The following is a 17,200-nucleotide window of genomic DNA, read 5'->3' as shown; positions in this document are numbered from 1 at the left end:
GGTTCCGCTGCTGGACACGCGGGTGCCCGGCAGTGCGGGTGCAGAGGTCCCCCCCTCTCCTGGGGACGAGAGGCCGGCGCACCGGCCCTGCGGGAACACGCAGTAACGGAGTATTTTCTGATATTTTCTGATCCTTAACGGTGTTCTCCTAGAAACTGCTGGAAGCCCATGAGGAGCAGAACTGCGAGGCATACACCGAAGCAGTAAGTAGTCGCGAATTCGCTAAGGTGCGCTCGTGGGTGGCGGGTTGTTCCTTTTTTACCTTTCTGGGGTGCGCGCGCGTTGTTAAATGTTGGGTAACCGGTTGCCCGAGCTCCGAGTGCTGCGACCGAGTTCCGTGGGGCAGAACACGGGGCGCTTCGCTGCTTAACCATCCTGCCACGAAACAACCCGCAGGAGAGATGGACTTTAGCAGCCCGTGCTCTAGCAAGTCCCGAACTTAATACTTTAAAATTACTAGTCTGTCATTGAGAGTTAAGTAAAGATCCTGCCTGGTTTTGCTCCAGCCCCTTTCGGTGTTTGACAGCGGCTTAAAGTGCTCTGTGTGTTTTTTGGATAGATAGATCCCTTTTATTTTATTTTACTTATTTTTTTCTCTGGGAAGACTAGAAGTTTCAAAAGACCATACTAGAAGAGCTGCAGAGAGCTGCTTTCGCAGCAGTCTCGTTTGCTTTCTAACATCTTAGTTTAAACCGGTGTTTGTTTTTTCTTCCTAATAGGTTAAAGAATTCGATTCAATATCGCGGTTGGATCAGTGGCTTACAACCATGTTGCTTCGCATCAAAAAGTCAATCCAAGGAGAAGGGGATGGGGACCTGAAGTGAATCGTTCGTGGTGTTTGTGGCATGCAGCCTAAGTAATCTGTTCTTGTGTTACAGCCAAGGACCACTGTGGGATACGTGGTGAAATATCTAGCTTTATTTTGTTGCTTACGAATCCAATGACTTGTGTGTTTCTTTACTATCCCGCTCTTTGTCGTGACAACGTGGGTAGATGAGAAGCGATGCTCTGGGTATCACTGGCAGATCGTTCTGAGGCGAAAGCAGCACTTCTGGCAGAAACCCTTTCTTGGTTTTGTTAGCTGTGAACCCAAAGTGGGCACTTCCAACTACTATTTTTTCCCCGCTGTTCTGTCCTAAGGCTCAGTACCGTTGATTCCAGCATGTAGGTATTTTGTCCACGCCAGTACAGTACGAATAACTGCTTCTGAGCTGTCGCTGTATCGTTACCGTTTTCTGTTTCTACATGGACCTCTGTCAGATACACGTGGACCTTGGTTTTGGGTTTTTTTTTGTTGTTGTTTTTAAATGATTGAGCTTTTTTAATGGTGCTTTGAAATGAAAGGCTTTGTGACTCTCGTATACAGTATGCATGTGTGTGTATACATCCCTATACAGATACATGTGTGCACGTATAAGTACGGAACACACAACGACCTAGTGCTGAAAGCATTACACGCTAGGGGACGGGACTGCTTAGATGGGTGCCAGCCCTCCGGACAGTCGTCGCGAGTAGACCTGGTTAATGGTGTATTTTGTATTTCAGATCTAAATATAAAATGTAAGGTTCTTCTATATTTTCTTGGATCTATTTTTCCACTTACTTTATTTTGTGGTGCATCCCATCCCTCCTACCCCGAGGTGACTTGACCCGAGTAATAATCTATTTTTCTAACTTTTCATTTACGTGAACTCCTGCTGCTGTCTCTACTACAGGTCTCTTGTGTGCACCGGACAACACCCGTTAGTTTCCGACCTCTTTGCTGTTGGCGTGTCGCTCGTTCTTGTGACGCGCGAAGGCGTTGGCTGAGCCTTGACGTTATGCAGAAACCTTGTTGTAGTTGTCTGGGTGACAGACGAATCGAGCTTGCTTTGGAAAGCTGTAGACACGTTTAACGATTCCTGCGGTAATTTTAGAAATGTGTTTTAAAATGTCTGCAGCCAAGGCTCTTCCGCGCAGTGCTTTGTTTTAACTAGAGATGATTAAGCCACCTATTATCTCATGTGTCGCTCTTAAGAAGGACTCGGGCGCCTATGCAATTTGCCACAGCGGGAGTTGTGACGCGGTGTTTCTCTGTCATGAAGTGATTTTCAGCTGCAACACTGTGACGTGTAAAGAATGAAAAAGTAATTAATTGCTTTGTTTGGCACAACTGCTGTTTTAAGTGGGCCCTCTCCCACCGCCGGAGCAGGAACGTCGCGGTAGCCCCCAGCAGGCGGCTTCGGCGGGCACCGCCGCCCAGCGCGGGCTCTGCCCCTTGTTTCTCTCGATGAAGCGATTGTCTCTGCTCATATTCTGGCAGCCAAAATGCCGGCTTTCGCACTTCTCTTCAGTTTGTTTTTAATCTGGGTGTTTATTTGAGTAGAACGCAGTTTGGCTTACTGGTCTAAGGGGTTTCGTTCTATTACAGCAGTACTTTATCTCTACCACTGACTTAGGAAAAAGAAAACCCAAGAAACTCCTGGTACATGCCGAATTATTTATTTTGTTTGTTTTCCTGACCGATCTCACCCGTCACTTATTTTCTGTAGACTGTTCTGTGCATCCTAACTTGACAGAAAAGACCCGTGAGCTGTGCAGAACTGGCAAGGTGAGTGCATTAAAAAAGCCCGGACGGACAATGCTCGTTCTTCCAAGCAGCTTCGGTTTCTTCACTCCTCAGATGCGTTTGTAAGGCTGCTGCTCACGATCAACCTCTGTCCGCAACACAACCGTCGCTTTAGCTTAGACCACCGTGTGTCTTTCCGCGAAGAAATGCTTTAAATTCCGTTTAGCGCGTGGTCCTGGTCTGTCTCCCCCCGAGGCGCTCCGAGGGGCGGGTGCACACCTCAGCTCATAGAAATGAGGACCGACTGACGTTTTCCGAGGGCGTCCCGTCCCTGTGCCGGAGTCCTTCGCGTGCTTGTGCCACCTCCGCTGGGCAGAGAAAATGCTGGGCTTAGGACGCAGCTAGCAGGGTAGGCGGGTAATCCTGTCGCTAAAGCTTGGCTTGGCTGCAGATTTGCTCTCGTTTTGGACAAGGGGGCCCGAAGATGTGACTGCCGCCGAACTGACTCTGTGTTAAAAGGATGGGCTCGGAACCCTTTCTGTTTGCTTAGCCTGTTTCCTTAGCGAGCAAAGACCCACCGCATTGATGGGTTTGTGGTGACTTGTATCCACCTCCTTTGGAGCCTTGGTGCGGGGTGCTGAGGCGGCACGGGCCGTGAGGTTTGCCTTGCCTAGCGTCGCACACAACCCAGGCGAGCATTTTCCGCCTTTCTGTGTTCACTTTTCCAGTTGTCGGTATTACGCGCAGTTGTGATAAGACGCGTATGGAGCTGGCGGACCCGAAGACCGTACCCGTGGGGTCGTGGGGTCTGTTACTGTGCTCCGGAGTAAAACCATTAAAATACCAATGTTCGTTCTGTATGAGTAGGCTACAGCATGTCCTCCAGTGTACCAGTGGTCAATTGTGACAGTTCTAAAATGACGGTCTGCCACTCTGCTGTATTTCCCCCCCAGAACACAACTCCGTTCTATGAAAACTTATTAACGAAATGGCCTTAGCAAGAATATAATGTTTTGTGTGAATCCGTACATGAATAAAGTGAAAATCATGAACGTAAGCGGTGAGGAGCGTTCTTTGCCGGCAAATGCAGAAGGCAGGCTAAAGCTAGAGCCTGCGTAAAGCCGCGGGGTGTGGCGATGCTAAAAGCCAGCGTGCACAGCGCTCCCTTTCAGTTAGTTTGGTGACCGGTTGAGGTACGCCCTAAGGGTGCATACTCGTACAGGAAAGCACTGGCTGATCATTTTACAGTGACTCTCACGCCACTTGAGCGCTTGTCGTGCAACGCGTCATCTGGAGGAAACCGGAATGTCCCAGAGTGTTGCATTTCCTATTTTTTCAGGCGTGTTTCTTAACGCCTAGCTAAAGGTAAGCTCCAAGAAACCGCTCCCGACTCGTGGAAAGGAAAGGTCTAGCCCAGGCTTTCACAGCGCTGTATTGTCCCTCTCGGGCAGCTCTTGCAGGGCCTGGGGAACGAGAGCGGCACCCGCCAGCTTCAGGCCTGCAGCAGAGCCGAGTTAGGACTTACCCCAGTCCTAGTGCCTTCACGGCGACGGGCGTCTGTGCTTTGTGTGGAGGGTATAGGAACACGCTCATTAAGTCACTGGAAGGGTCAGTCTTCAGGTTTCAATATTTTAATAAGAACAGTTCATACGAGTAACTCACTTCCGTACATTCATGGAGTACAAAAGTTTCCCTGGCTACAGGTACTAATGCTCAGACTTTAAATATATCTACAAACTCTTTACATGGGTCACTGGGAATACTAAGCTTCAACAGGAACATCGTGCTTGAATAAATATTTCAAATATAACCTCTTGGAAACGTTCTCTTTAAAAAAATTCCCTTTCTATAGATTAAGTTATGATTCCACGGTAACGCCTCAGACATCCCTTTAAGGTTCAAAAATAGCTCTGTGCCACAGTTTGGGTATCTTTATTGCTTTGCCAACCCCTAAGCCTTAGAACGGGCCCCGCCAAGGCTTGATTGTGCTTACCTTTACACTAACGCAATCTTTCAGAAAGTTTTTCCTCACAGCTTCAGCTGAGAAAGTTTCTGTGGAAATACTACATTAATATTAAAATAAAGAGAGGCAGAAGAGCAAAAGGGGAAAATGAATTAGAAAAGCTCCAGATTTTTACATGGTGGCACTGGGGGGGGAGTCTGGTCCTGAGTTTGACGCCTTAACCGTACCAGCAAGTTGCTGTTGATTCACAGCTGCTCCCAAAAACCAGGAGTCGTCCCAGTCAGACCTTTGTCAGTGCCAACTACTTCAAAGGTTCCTTCCCCGCACAGGGAAAATACCCCAAATCCTCCCGAGTACTCCAGTGAGGTTAACGTGAGGTCAACCAAAGTAACTCCTCTCTCGCTAACAGCGAGGCTGAGCCGGAACAAAGGAAATGCAGAAAACGCTTACCCTGGACAGAAACTCTCTGGGTTTGCCTGTGCAACAGCTTTCCCAGCTACTGGGCAGAACACGGGGATGTGCTCCTTGCGGAAGGGGAGGAGATTCTAGGGAAAGATCCGTCCGTCTTGGTAAGAAAGGCCGGAACAGAAGCGCGATTCTCGTAGCGACGGGTGGTGCTGGGATCCAAACCCAGCGGGTGCTGGGGCAGGCTGAACGGGAGCCGTACTTGGGGACCCTTAGTCCCTCTGCTCACTTCGTCACGCTTCCGTATTTCAAACAAACAAACAAAAAGGCGCATTGCCAGGGTTATTCTACCACAATTGAGCAGCAGATGCTAATCGGTTAAAGCCTCTGAACTGCAAGGTTATTCATCGCTTAGGTTCTTAAGGCCTGCCCCTAACACCTCACTGGGGACAGTTAGACAGACACCAGCCCAAAACTGCTGTTCAGATTCCAGCACGGTCTTACAGACAAAGTATTCGCCACCTGGGAAATCGAGGCCTAAACCCCTTGAACAGGCCAGTACCTTTTTCACTTATTTGCATCTTTTTATGCCATTAGTCCTGCGAACCCTGACCGCCTCCTGTTTGTAACTGAATTTACCTCTGGAGACTCTCGCACTGGTGGAATTAGCCGTAGCAACTCGACAGCAAAAAACGGTAATTAACTTTTCCCACCGGAGTATTACTTCATTTAAAAGTAGGTCTGCAGTTCAGAGCAACAGTGACGTTCGAGTTTGGAGAGAAGAGCATCGCTGACCCATCCGGACCAGCAGAAAACAGCTTAGGTAGATGCAAGTTAACAGGAGAATGGCAATAAGCTGTCTTTCTACGCTAGCTTTTCCGGCATAGCTGAAGCACTACTTTTCACAGACATTTTTACAAGAGATGTTCTGGTCTCTTAATTGCCAAGTTACACGTAAGCTGGAGCAGTTAGAAGATGGAGACTGTCTGACCGAGTGCAAGTGTCAAACTGTACCAGGTTTCACTGAAATGTCAAAATAACGCCGCCACCACCTGTACAGACGCAGCGCTTGGCTCCCATTTTGCAACTAGAGAATCAAAACTCCCGGAATGAAACTCCCCGTCTTTCCGAAGCTTGCTCCTACTCATATTCCCAAGGAGTGAGCTGGCTCACTGCTTGGATCTTTGGCAAAAGCAGAGATAAACCAACATTTCCTGAAAAGCAATTTAGTAAAACTTAACTTATTTTATGTATGAATTTCCACTAGGGAAAACACAATTAATTTCACTAAGCTACTAGGCTGAGAAACACAACATCATTTCTCTTGATTGTACGTGTGTCATCAAATCAACTGGAAATCAAACTCGCACCTTCTTTATAACCTATCTGAATATAGGTACTTACTTTCACGGCAGGCCAGCTAGAGCGAACAAGCTGAACGACACCCTTTTATTCGTAGGGAATAAACTTACTGGGACTGCTGCCTCCTCTGCCACCACCCTGTGGTGGTGTTACGCTGCCCTACCTTCAAGGAGATGGAGCTGTACTTGTTGGAGGTGGATAACGAATCTTTTGAGGAAATTCTGGAAATCCAGCGCACGTCTTTCACGTCTAGCCCTGCTTCCTTGTCATAGCTTCCCCTCGTTCCCTCGGTAGGTTACTGGCAAAGTCAAAGGACTATACAAAGGGCGCAGCTTAAACTGGATTTGTAAATACCAAGTTATTCCATATTCGCCAGAGCATGAAGCTGTGGCTGAATAGAGTCTGTCTGTGTGTGTAGCACTGTCAGCTCACTTAAAGTGGTAGCTATAAGGGCTTCTTGGGGTCCCGGAGTCCCGTCTGACTTACAGTCTGCTCCCGTGGCAGAACCGTTGTCATGCAGTGCAGTCACGCTCCCCGGGACAGCAGTCAAGTTTTGGTAGTGGCCGTTTTCAGAGAAAGACAGCAGCTTCTCTGGTATTTTAGGTGACACGTCGTATTCTTCGTCGGGAAGCTCTGTTTTGTGACCTTCATCATTCTTAGATGCTCCTTCAACAATGACAAGGAAGGACTTCCAGGGTGTGTTTTTATCATGTATCTGGAAAAAAAACCCCTCCCCGGGACAGCAGTCAAGTTTTGGTAGTGGCCGTTTTCAGAGAAAGACAGCAGCTTCTCTGGTATTTTAGGTGACACGTCGTATTCTTCGTCGGGAAGCTCTGTTTTGTGACCTTCATCATTCTTAGATGCTCCTTCAACAATGACAAGGAAGGACTTCCAGGGTGTGTTTTTATCGTGTATCTGGAAAAAAAAACAAAACAAAAACCAGAAGGCTGAACACATGATGACTGTCAGGGAGGCAAAAGCGTGGACCCAACTCATACCTGACTCTGGTAGAAAAGGTCTCTCTTTTCATCCCACGTAACTGTCCCCAAACTAGGTCAGTATACACCCACGCACTAATCTGTGTCCCTGGTGAGCTTCCCGTTTTCATAAAGTATCTAACCGGTCCAGCAGGGAGCCTGGCCCAGACAGCGAATTCTCCTGCCACTTGCCAGTCACGTGGGGAACACGCTCAGAGGCCACAAAACAAATCCGTGACTGAACGGTCCTCAGGCGTGACCTATATGGGCTACGCCACAATGGATTAAGAATGGCTTCCCTGCAGACTCGGGACTGAACACGAACCATGCGAGTATGGTAATGCCACGTCAGAGAGAGGACGACGTGCTAAACCCAACAAAAACTGGACAGGAAGTCCCCTCCAGGCCTGACAAAGTCGACAGGTCAGTACGTGGCCACGGAGAAGGCTCCGGGGCTACCAGGTAGTGGGACGACAGGTTCTTACCGAAGTGTGCCGTCGGAGGGTGGACTTGTCGGTGAAAGTTCGCCCACAGGCGTTGCACATGAACGGCTTCTCGCCGGTGTGTATTCGATGGTGACGCTGCAGCGCATTCAGCTGTGTGAACTGCTTACCACACTGGTCACAGCAATAGGGTCGTTCACCTGAAAGCAGAGGACAGCACTGAAGTGGTGATGTCGGGGTATTACGAGTGCTGCGCACTGGGGAACCTCAAGGAACCCCTGTACTTCATGAAACGATAAGGCAGGCGCAAGCATCTTCAGAAAAAAACCAAGATGTTTTCAGAATTCTCACAGTTGGGTAAATTTTGACACATCTGAAGTAAGCAGGTACTTGCAGAGCCTGCAGAAATCTGTGCAGCCGCTGAAGCCTCCACACTCTTTACATGTGTTTTCCATTAGCAGCTGAGGTCCTGTCCCAGAACACAAGTTTTCCGATTTACGAGGTACGTTGCGTGAGCATGAATACCAGAGCTGCTCATAACCACTATGTTCTCTCCAACTACATCATAAACTGCCACGCTGCAGTCACTGTATTACGCACTTTTTGAAACACCCACGTTTACTCCCTCCTTGGCTAAGGTAGAAAAAAGGGATACCAAAAAACTTTCTAACAGATGCAAGTGGTGTCACAGAAAAAGAGATGACGTTCCAGAACAGGAAAAAAAAAAGAGAAAAAAAAAAAAGCATTAACGTCAGCACTGCCACGCCGATGTCCCCTGCTCCCCCCACAGTAACGCCACACCGGACACGCAGATGCGGGGAGTAAAGAGCGAGCAAGGCATGGCAGCCAAACAAGAATTTTGTTAACAGAGAACATTGGCAAGGACGCTTCCCACAGGCTGGCGCTGGATAAGGAAGCGTGGTATTTATTACGTGATGAAAGTAACTCGAGCATTTCCAACCTGCTGTACTGCAGAATCACGCGGACTTTGCGAGAGCGGGTAAGAAAACCGAAGAGAGAACGCATGCCTAAGATTCCGTGGGAGCAATGAAATTTAGAGCTAGCACTGGGAAGAAACCGGGGAGTGCTGTCCCTCTAAAGAGGCCGGGTAAGAGAACGTAAAACGGAGAGGAACGCTAAGGCTGCAAAGAGTGAAAGTGACCGTTCTCTTGTCATTCCACGCTGGCACAAAGCCTAGGTGACACCGACAGCACCACTTGAAAGTCAGTGTTATCGTACCTATGGTCACTGCTTTCTACTCAAAAAAACAGAGGAGCGGGTGGGAACGAAACAGACCCCGAAGAGAAAATCCAAGCAGGAGAGAATGCAAACACAAAAGGTGGGCGAGCAGGCAAGAACGAGACCAGCACTCTGCAGTGCTTTGCTCAGAGCTCAAACATAGTCCTTCGGTCACTAATAACCCTGGCAGCATTATTAACAATACCTGCATAGCTCTCGGAAGATTTCAGAGAATTGCTGCAACTCGGTAAGAAGCGCAGGGAGTACTAGGAGAAGGGAGGTGGATGAAAGAACACACCGCATCAAGAACCAAAACACGCATGCAGGGTATCGGGGAAATCCTAGTCGAGAAATTCCTTGTCTGAATGACGCAACTGCGAGGCCTACGTCTTTAAACGGTGGTGGTTTGTCACACCTCCTACCTGTGTGAACTTTTATGTGCTGGTAAAGCGAGTTCCTCTGTGCAAACGTTCTGAAGCAAACTTCACATTTGAACGGTTTGGATCCAGTATGGATTCTGTTATGGTGTTTCAAGTACTCCTTAGAGGCAAAGCTCTTCCCGCACGTTTCGCACATAAAAGGCCTCTCCCCTACAGCAAGGGCGAAAAGGAGAATTAAACCGACGCAGCGTTCGAGAATGCTATTAAACATCACACGCAACAACTGAACGCTATTAGATACAAATGAACCACATGCCAGCCTCGCAAAAGGACCCGAACGGGCCACAGCGACAGCAGTGATCTCTGCGGAAGGCACAGAGCTTTCCTGCAAGAAACCTGCACAAACCCCCTTCCAAGTGCAAGGGCAACCACGCCTATCCGACAGTACACCAATAGCTCTACACAGTACGTGAAAAGCCCAGGGGGATCCGCAGCTAGCAGTTTTCTCACCGTCTTTGGGGTATTCTGGCTTACTCCCGTCATAAACACAACGCTGCATGCCTCTGGTGAAAGGCCTCCATCCGTAAGCAGCCAATTTTAGTTATACGCGGCTTGAAAAGCGTTCTTGGAATTATGCGCTATTTCATCGTAATTTAATGTTTTCTGCTATCCGCATTTAGTTACGAGTTACTGGCAGAAGGCAGACCGTTTTAAGAGAGGTCAATTAAGAGATGCAAAAGTACCACACGCAACTGGCGGGTGGTACGAAGGGTCAGTTCAAAACACCAATTTACACCACGAAGGATACCCGGGAGAAGGTCACGTGCTTTTAAAAAGATCAGAATAAGCCAAGACAGCTGTTTTACATTCCTTGGGCTAACTGTTCCAGACTTACAGAGAAATCATTTTTCTGCTAAGAATTCAACCGGACCTTTTATTGATGACAGGTCTTTGGATATTGAAGGCTATCCAAACAGCCTCAGTCCACACTTCAGACGCCGGATCCCAGCCAGGCGGGAACTCCTGCTCTCTTCAACAAGCTCCTTTTACTCTCTCCACTGTCTGCCTATCCACCTATAGGAACCTTTCTCAGTAAAATCGTGTCTAGGGATGAGAATATCTGATTTTATGTAAAAAACAACAACAACAAAGCATTTTCGGAACGAAAATAAGATGTCCTGGTTTCACAGCAGGCCGCCTCCTATACCTAGTACATTGCAAAAGAAAGCCTTACCTGTGTGACATCGTTTGTGATATATAAGCATGTGATTCTGAGTGAACCTGGCACCACATTCATCACAGGCAAAAGGTTTTTCACCAGTATGGATTCTGAAATGAGACAGCAACATTAAAGCGCCGAGGTATATCTCTTTCCTTTGCAGCACAACGCAAGTTGTCTTTACTTTGTGGCTGCTCTCTGAAGAGCGACTGTGTGCCTGCACGAGATTTTTAGCGTCTTTTAAAAATACCTTCAGCTGGGCCAAATTCTGCATTGTGGTTTCTGCAGCGCGGCTTTTATTGCTCAATCGTGCATGTGCTGCACGATCAAGGCCCAGATCCAGAAATTTCTTTAGGGTAAAAACAAATTTTTAAAGGTAAAAATTGAGTAAAGTTTAGAAAACTCGTATCCGGATAGACAGGACGAAAGAAAAACGTTAACCATCTTTTGGGATCTGAAGTAAAGCAGGTATCTTTATATTGCTGACACTATTAATAAACTATTCCACGCAGAACGTGAGTGATGTGTTCCCTGGCACGCTGCTCTTGCAAGGCCATCAAGTAGAGAGTCACTGGCTACTCTGGAACAAGTGGCACCCAAGGAGCGGAATAAAAAGGTGCCACTTCCATACAGTCAGTTTTCTTGCTGTCACCCCACGCTCGTGCTATCACCTCCCGAGGAAGGCTGTGCGTACAGGAAGGGCAGTTTACAGAATTGCTGCCTGTGCCAGTTTACTCTAGCTTAAATTTTTGAGCCCACGCACACTTCAGGACTCTTTTGGGTAGTGCTGCAGGAGCACAGCCAACAGAGGCCAGTTTTCATGGTGATGTACATCAACAGGAAGAGCACAGATGTGAAAATATATACAAACAGATGAGAAATTCTCACCACAGACTGTCACGATACACAAGTTAGGACAGCACCGAGTTTCCAGCATTCAGCCAGCTTACTGAACAGTCGCAGTGGTACACAATGGAGGAGAAACTCCACCTATGCCAAACCCGAATTTTTTAAGCAGCACAAAGCGGTTACTTGCGGTTAGGAAAGGACACATGATGAAAGAGAGATGCCATACAGCTGCATCAGCAATAACATCACAGGAGCACCCTAGCAAAAGTTACGCTTCTGGATGTGCTTTCTACCACTGGGAGTAAACCCACTGACTTCAAAAGGGGCGGTGAAGCAAAGCAGTGGTTACTGAACCCTTCTGCCTTGCAGGAAATGCCACCTAGGAACACGCCGACACCACCGCACTCTCTTTTTGGGTCTGAGCAGTAGTACTTTGGGATATTTCTTCTATACCTCCCTCTCCACGCTTACTCCCTGGCTATAATCTGAACTTTGGTTGCAGATGACTGCTTCGGCAGACTGATAAAAGCAGGCTAAAGCCCTTAACAGCTAGAATTTTTGCCTTGATAAAAATGTCTCTCCCGTGAACTTTCAAGGCCACGCATTTGCACCTCCACCTTTGAGTCTCGCTGCAATATAAGCGCTACAACTGATTTCATCAGCTCCCTGTGGGTGCCTTTGGTGCTTCACTCGCCTCCAGACGGTGACGTGTCAGCCTGTTTCTAGTCACGTATCAGTTGTTTTCTATGCTTAGCACCCAAATCTCGTATTCTTGAATTTAATACACGACCAAATCTTTTTAGAATGTTTTCATCCTTTTTGCATAACATTTTTCTATTGAATATAAAGAGGCATCGAATTAGCCGAAATAATTATAGCCCTCATCCTACAAATAATTTGGCGTGGGGGTTGCTTTTCTCATGTGAAACATCCCACTGGCTCTTAACAGGTCTACTCCCAAGAGAAAAGTTAACCGTGCGCTTCAGCAGCAGCAGGCTTAAAGAAAATTACAGCAACTCCCTTAACCTGAAAAGCAGAAAAAAAAAAAAAAAAAAAAGGCGCTATGAAAAAAAGGAAATACGGAAACTTTCCAGTCAGTCACGTTTTACATCCCCACTTCACTTGAAGGCTCAAGGTGTGTTCCAGGGGATTCTGCTTCTCCCCCCAGAATCTAACAAGGCCAGTTAAGTCTGTTCATACCTCATGTGTGTTTTAAGTGCAGAAGGCTGAGAAAATTTAGCCTCACACTCTGTGCACCCATAAGGCTTGTCGCCTGTATGCGTCCTTTCATGGAGCCTCAAGGCAGTTTTGGAGCTCAACCCCTTTCCACACTGTTGGCACTGATGACGCTCCCCACCACCCTCATGAACCTGGAGAATGTGCCTCTTGACGTCCTTCTTCCTCTTGAACTTCTTACCGCAGAGCTCACAAGGGAAGTGGCGCTCGCTGCTGTGGACATGGCGCTGATGGCTTTTTAGGTTGCACCGGTTGGCAAAGGTCTGACTGCAGGTTTCACACCGATAAATGATTTCGGCTGCAATGCCGTGGCTGTGCTTTATGTGCTTGAGAAAACTTTTCTCATACAGGAATTCCTTCTCGCACGTGCTGCACTTGAAGTTACTGCCTCGTTTCTTTTTATCCTCTTCAGATTTTTTCAGGTTTTCTTCCAATTCAAAGTTGCCATCACATTCTTCGCTTTCAGGTTTGATGTTGTTGCTCTCCGCTTGCTCCTCCTCTCTCTCCATATCACACATATCCTGATCTTGAGGATATTTGTCGTCTTCAACAGCAACCTCTGCATTCTTCTGCTGCTCTCTCAGCCGCCTTGTGTATTTCTTCTTCGGGATTTCCACAAATACTTTCCTCCCAGCCAGTCTCCCACTCGCCCTTCTGATTTTGGCATAAGGAGGCTTCATCAATTCCTTCTTTTTGTCTATTTTCTCTTTTGATTTGGTAGCCGGCACCTCAGGAGACATTCCGTTGCTGAGCCTGTCTGCTGGGGAATCCGGAGGATCCAGAGGACAGTCTGCCTGGTCAGCTTCTGCCACAGCAGCTGCTTTGGACTCGAGCAAAATGCTTGGCTGGGTAGCGCTCTCTTCCTCAGAGTTCTGTGATTCTGAGAAGTTTTGCAACTCCAACAGCACCGATTCAAGCATCTGCTTCTTTAATTGAAAGCAGGTTTCCGAGAGGTCCAAGCACTTCAGCTTTTCGGCTATTTCTAGCATACGCTGCACTCTGTCTTCTTCCACTTCTACCTTAGCAGTATAGACAAACTCAAGAAATGAAGCAAAATCAGCAACCTGGACCTCGTTCAAGAACACGTTGGTCCTTGGGCCATCCATGCCCTTCTCATTAAGGAACACCTCCTTGAAAAATTTGCTTGTTGCTGCCAATACGGCCTTGTGAGCAACAAACTCTGCCCTGACACCTTGATACTCCACGCTGACAGTCACGTCGCAGAGGTGGCCCAGGAGACGCAGCTGATGCATTTCATTCAGAAGGTTGATAGGAGAGGACTTGGATTCCAGTAAAACTGCATTACTTTCCATCTTTCTTCTCTCTGCAAAAAGCTGTCAACAACATTGCACGTTAGCTATTTGCACAGAAACTGACAAAACTCAAGGGTTTCAGTGGCCAAAAGTCATGTCTAGACTTTCGAGAGTGCTTCACTTCAGATTTAAGCACTTAAGGTGCTTGAGCTTAAGTGACCAGACTTTCAAAAGAACGTTGTGAAAAGTCTGGCTAGAAGCACAGTTTTCAAAAAGTGTCACCCTAAGCGGTCATATCTAAAACCATGCCGCCAGTCATACACAGAGATTTCTCTGAAGTTAATTTGAGTTCAAATCTCAACCGTAATTTTACCTGAAACACTAGAGACTACTAGAACCCGTAATAGGGACAAAGCAAACAGAGGAACATCAAAGGAAACGTTCTTATTAAGACATGTGGAATTAAGAAATTATTCTCCCTCCTAATCAGGCAGTAAGAGAAAGGTAAGATTAAGTAAAAAAAGTTAACTGCAATCCTAAATGAACGCTTCCTTAAACAGGCTTTCGAGATAAGACTTTTAAACAAGACTCGGATAAAATTCCAAATGCTCAACCGACCAAAGCACAGGAGACTGCATAATCATATTCTCAAACTGTAAACCTAAAAAATCGTAAAACTTCCTCAAAGTGTTTTCTTTTTTAAAAAATTCATCGCTCAAAATAGACTTGCAGCCTCTAAATTTTGAATGCCCATTTGCAGCCTTACAAAGGCTTCACAATTTTCGCTACCGTTTAGGTTGTGGCATATTTCCCAGTAACGTTTTAAGCTGCTCCAAAGTCCTCAAAAGAACTGAGTGGGTTTTTTTTAAAAGTCCCAGAACAAACGATATTTCTATGAACTTTGAAGATACTCTGAGCACCGCCCCCCCCCTGTTGAGTTTTGCTGTGTTCCTAACAACTATGTACGCATGCATTTTGAATCTGAAGAATTTCTTTCCACTTCCTAAAAGTTAATTAAGGTTTCTTTTCTCTGTACGTGCTTAGGTACAGTGGACTTGCAGTCTTTTATATATGGGACACTAGAAATCTTGCTCAGAGATTAAAAAAATAGCGTACAAATGGAACAAAATTTATAGTAATACAGCAGTAAGAAAGCCATATTAAGCACGAAAGAGAGACACGGGAATAATATTCACAGCATCAGAAAGAGATACTCTTTCCCCTCAAAGAGCTATAAACTCAAATTTTAGTCCATACTCACTTCAACAACCCAAAAGTTAGACTCGCATCCCAATGCCATTTTCTATTAAAACAGCTTTAATAACACATTTTCAAGAAACTGTAAAATTGAGAGCTACAAAATACACAGATTCACGGAGACTATGAGTAGCCGCGTAAAATGAATGCTTCACGGACTTGATACCACACAAGGCAAAAAGCCACAGGGAGCCCCTGCCCTAAGGAGTTTACAAATAAAGCAGACAAGACCTGAGGGAAGTAGAATCATTTCCCCAACCTCCCGCAACAAGCAAGTGGGAGAACAGGGAACACAATCCACCACGGGCACCCAAACCTTAGGTTCTACAGAAAAAGATTATCCTCGGAACCAAACCTTTCCTATTTCCTAGCCTTTGAATCTTCAGCTCAGTAAGCTTACTATTAAGATTTAAATAGTTCCGTTAACGTTATTCTAACAAATACCTAAAACCCCGCTGTCCCCGAGTTACACTTTACTACACCTAAAACAAAAGACCCAGGAAGGGGATAAAGAATCGCCTGTGCCAGCTCAGAGCTCAACAAGCATCTCAAAACACTGTCCACTTTTACAAGCAAACCCCAACGCTACGCTTCAGTTTTGATAGGAAGTTCATATGAACGAGAATGACACGATCTGACTCCTGACTGAAAGGCTGACTCTTATAAATAAGCACAAAAGACGACGTTTAAACTTTGCTTCCCCTTCTCCATAGCCACTCTGTGATTTTTTTCCCTCCCAGTTATACAACGCAGCAGCACTCCAAATATTTGAGGATGAATTAAGCAAAGACTCACTGAACACTTTATCGGAAATAATCAGTGATATAAAAACGTAATTTTCCGCAAAACATTATGTTTGAACTACTTATCGTGTTATTTCACAGCTATCCATCCATTTGCCATTCGAGCACACAGCAAAAGCTGTGGTCACACGTAGACAACAGTGATCCCCAGCAGGAAACAAGAACCCAAACCACAAACTTCTCCCACTGGGGTGAATGAGCTCCTAACTGTACTCAGCGAGCTGCTCGTTTCAGGAGCTGACCACAGACGCCTGTGTTAACAGACACGTTACGCCAATTCCTTTTTTCTTAAGGCTGCAAAACAGAAACCTCCTGTTCTTCCCACCATAGCGTTCGCAGAATGACAAGCCACTGCGAAAACGCATCGCTCGCTCTCGTTGCTAGCCTTCCGCTGGTTTGGAATTTGTTCAGAGGAGGAGCGTTAATCCAACACGTACAGTAAGATACGTTGCGCTGTGAAGGCTTTTCATTGCCACTCCTGTGGCAAGCATACCGAGCTGCTGAGCACTGGGCTGGCACAACATTTTCAACAGAAGTATGATACCTTCGCCTTGAAAAAGACAAGGCCTGAAAAATCTGCAGACTGAGCCTGCTCACTAGGACTAGCCTGTAGAACCGGGATTCAAATGAAAGCAACTCTTGCGTGCAGTCAGCCATCATACACCGTGAACATGTCCCCTCCCAGAGGCAAAACTAGCTGAAAAGAGGTAAAAAGAGCCAGCTAGATTTAGCAGATTGTGAACCCGCAAGCCTGTCTGTTCTTCTGCACCAACAGTTCCACGCAGTTAATAAGAGGCGTTACTGCTACACACTCAACCCGCCTCATTTAGGATTGCTCCAACTGTTGAAGCTACAATAATGGCACCGCAACAACAGGCACAGTCCCCAGGGCTGAAGCAGAAGTTAAACCTACGCAGCGAAGGACAGCACGCTACAGCAAACACCCAGCCCGAGTTTTAGGATGACAGGCTGGAGCACCCCCCGAGGACCCGGCAGCCCCTGTGAGAGTGCAGGGGCACTTAGAGATGTGCACCGACCCCAGACCCGGCCAGGAGACTCCTGCGTGGAAGGAGGATGGGGCATCGCCACGTGCTTCCCCACAGCTCGCGTGGCAAAGCCAGTCGCCCTCCTCCTCCTCCTCCTCCTCCTCAGCAGGCTTCGTCCTCGGCCTCCCCCGCTTGCCCGCTTGCCACAGCGGCCCGAAGACGGGCCTGGACACCGGCTGCAGCCCACACGCACATCTCAACCCGGCCACAAGAGAGCGCA

The 17,200-nt window shown here is 47.0% G+C and overlaps 2 protein-coding genes across 2 annotated transcripts in view; one reads left to right on the top strand and one right to left on the bottom strand.

The window, feature by feature from the left end:
* The window catches only part of NAPB (NSF attachment protein beta), a 12,665-nt gene extending 10,549 nt beyond the window's left edge, over positions 1–2,116 (top strand). The window contains exons 10-11 of the mRNA XM_009288432.2: positions 153–203; positions 720–2,116. Of these exons, the coding sequence (XP_009286707.2) occupies positions 153–203; positions 720–824 (156 nt within the window). The 3' untranslated portion in view covers positions 825–2,116. The remainder of the gene's footprint in view (positions 1–152; positions 204–719) is intronic.
* A 2,055-nt stretch (positions 2,117–4,171) lies between these two features.
* Positions 4,172–13,953, bottom strand: GZF1 (GDNF inducible zinc finger protein 1). The gene is made up of 5 exons (XM_009288430.2): positions 12,586–13,953; positions 10,552–10,646; positions 9,360–9,527; positions 7,741–7,898; positions 4,172–6,993 (listed from the first exon to the last, which is right to left on the bottom strand). The coding sequence occupies exons 1-5, from the start codon at positions 13,932–13,934 to the stop codon at positions 6,637–6,639; spliced, it is 2,127 nt and encodes a 708-aa protein (XP_009286705.1). The 5' UTR covers positions 13,935–13,953; the 3' UTR covers positions 4,172–6,636.
* Between the last annotated feature and the right edge of the window lie 3,247 nt (positions 13,954–17,200).

This window comes from Aptenodytes forsteri, unplaced genomic scaffold, assembly GCF_000699145.1.
Source record: "Aptenodytes forsteri isolate BGI_AS27 unplaced genomic scaffold, ASM69914v1 Scaffold185, whole genome shotgun sequence".
Classification (NCBI taxonomy): Eukaryota; Metazoa; Chordata; class Aves; order Sphenisciformes; family Spheniscidae; genus Aptenodytes; species Aptenodytes forsteri.
This window is presented reverse-complemented; position numbering and strand designations above follow the sequence as displayed.

Excerpts from the sequence above, each read along its gene's own strand:
- GZF1 (XM_009288430.2), bottom strand. The coding sequence starts at position 13,934 with ATGGAAAGTAATGCAGTTTTACTGGAATCCAAGTCCTCTCCTATCAAC. Across the intron at positions 10,647-12,585 it reads GCACTTAAAACACACATGAG|AATCCATACTGGTGAAAAAC; the intron begins GTATGAACAGAC and ends GTCTCATTTCAG. Across the intron at positions 9,528-10,551 it reads TCACAAACGATGTCACACAG|GGGAGAGGCCTTTTATGTGC; the intron begins GTAAGGCTTTCT and ends CCCTTGCTGTAG.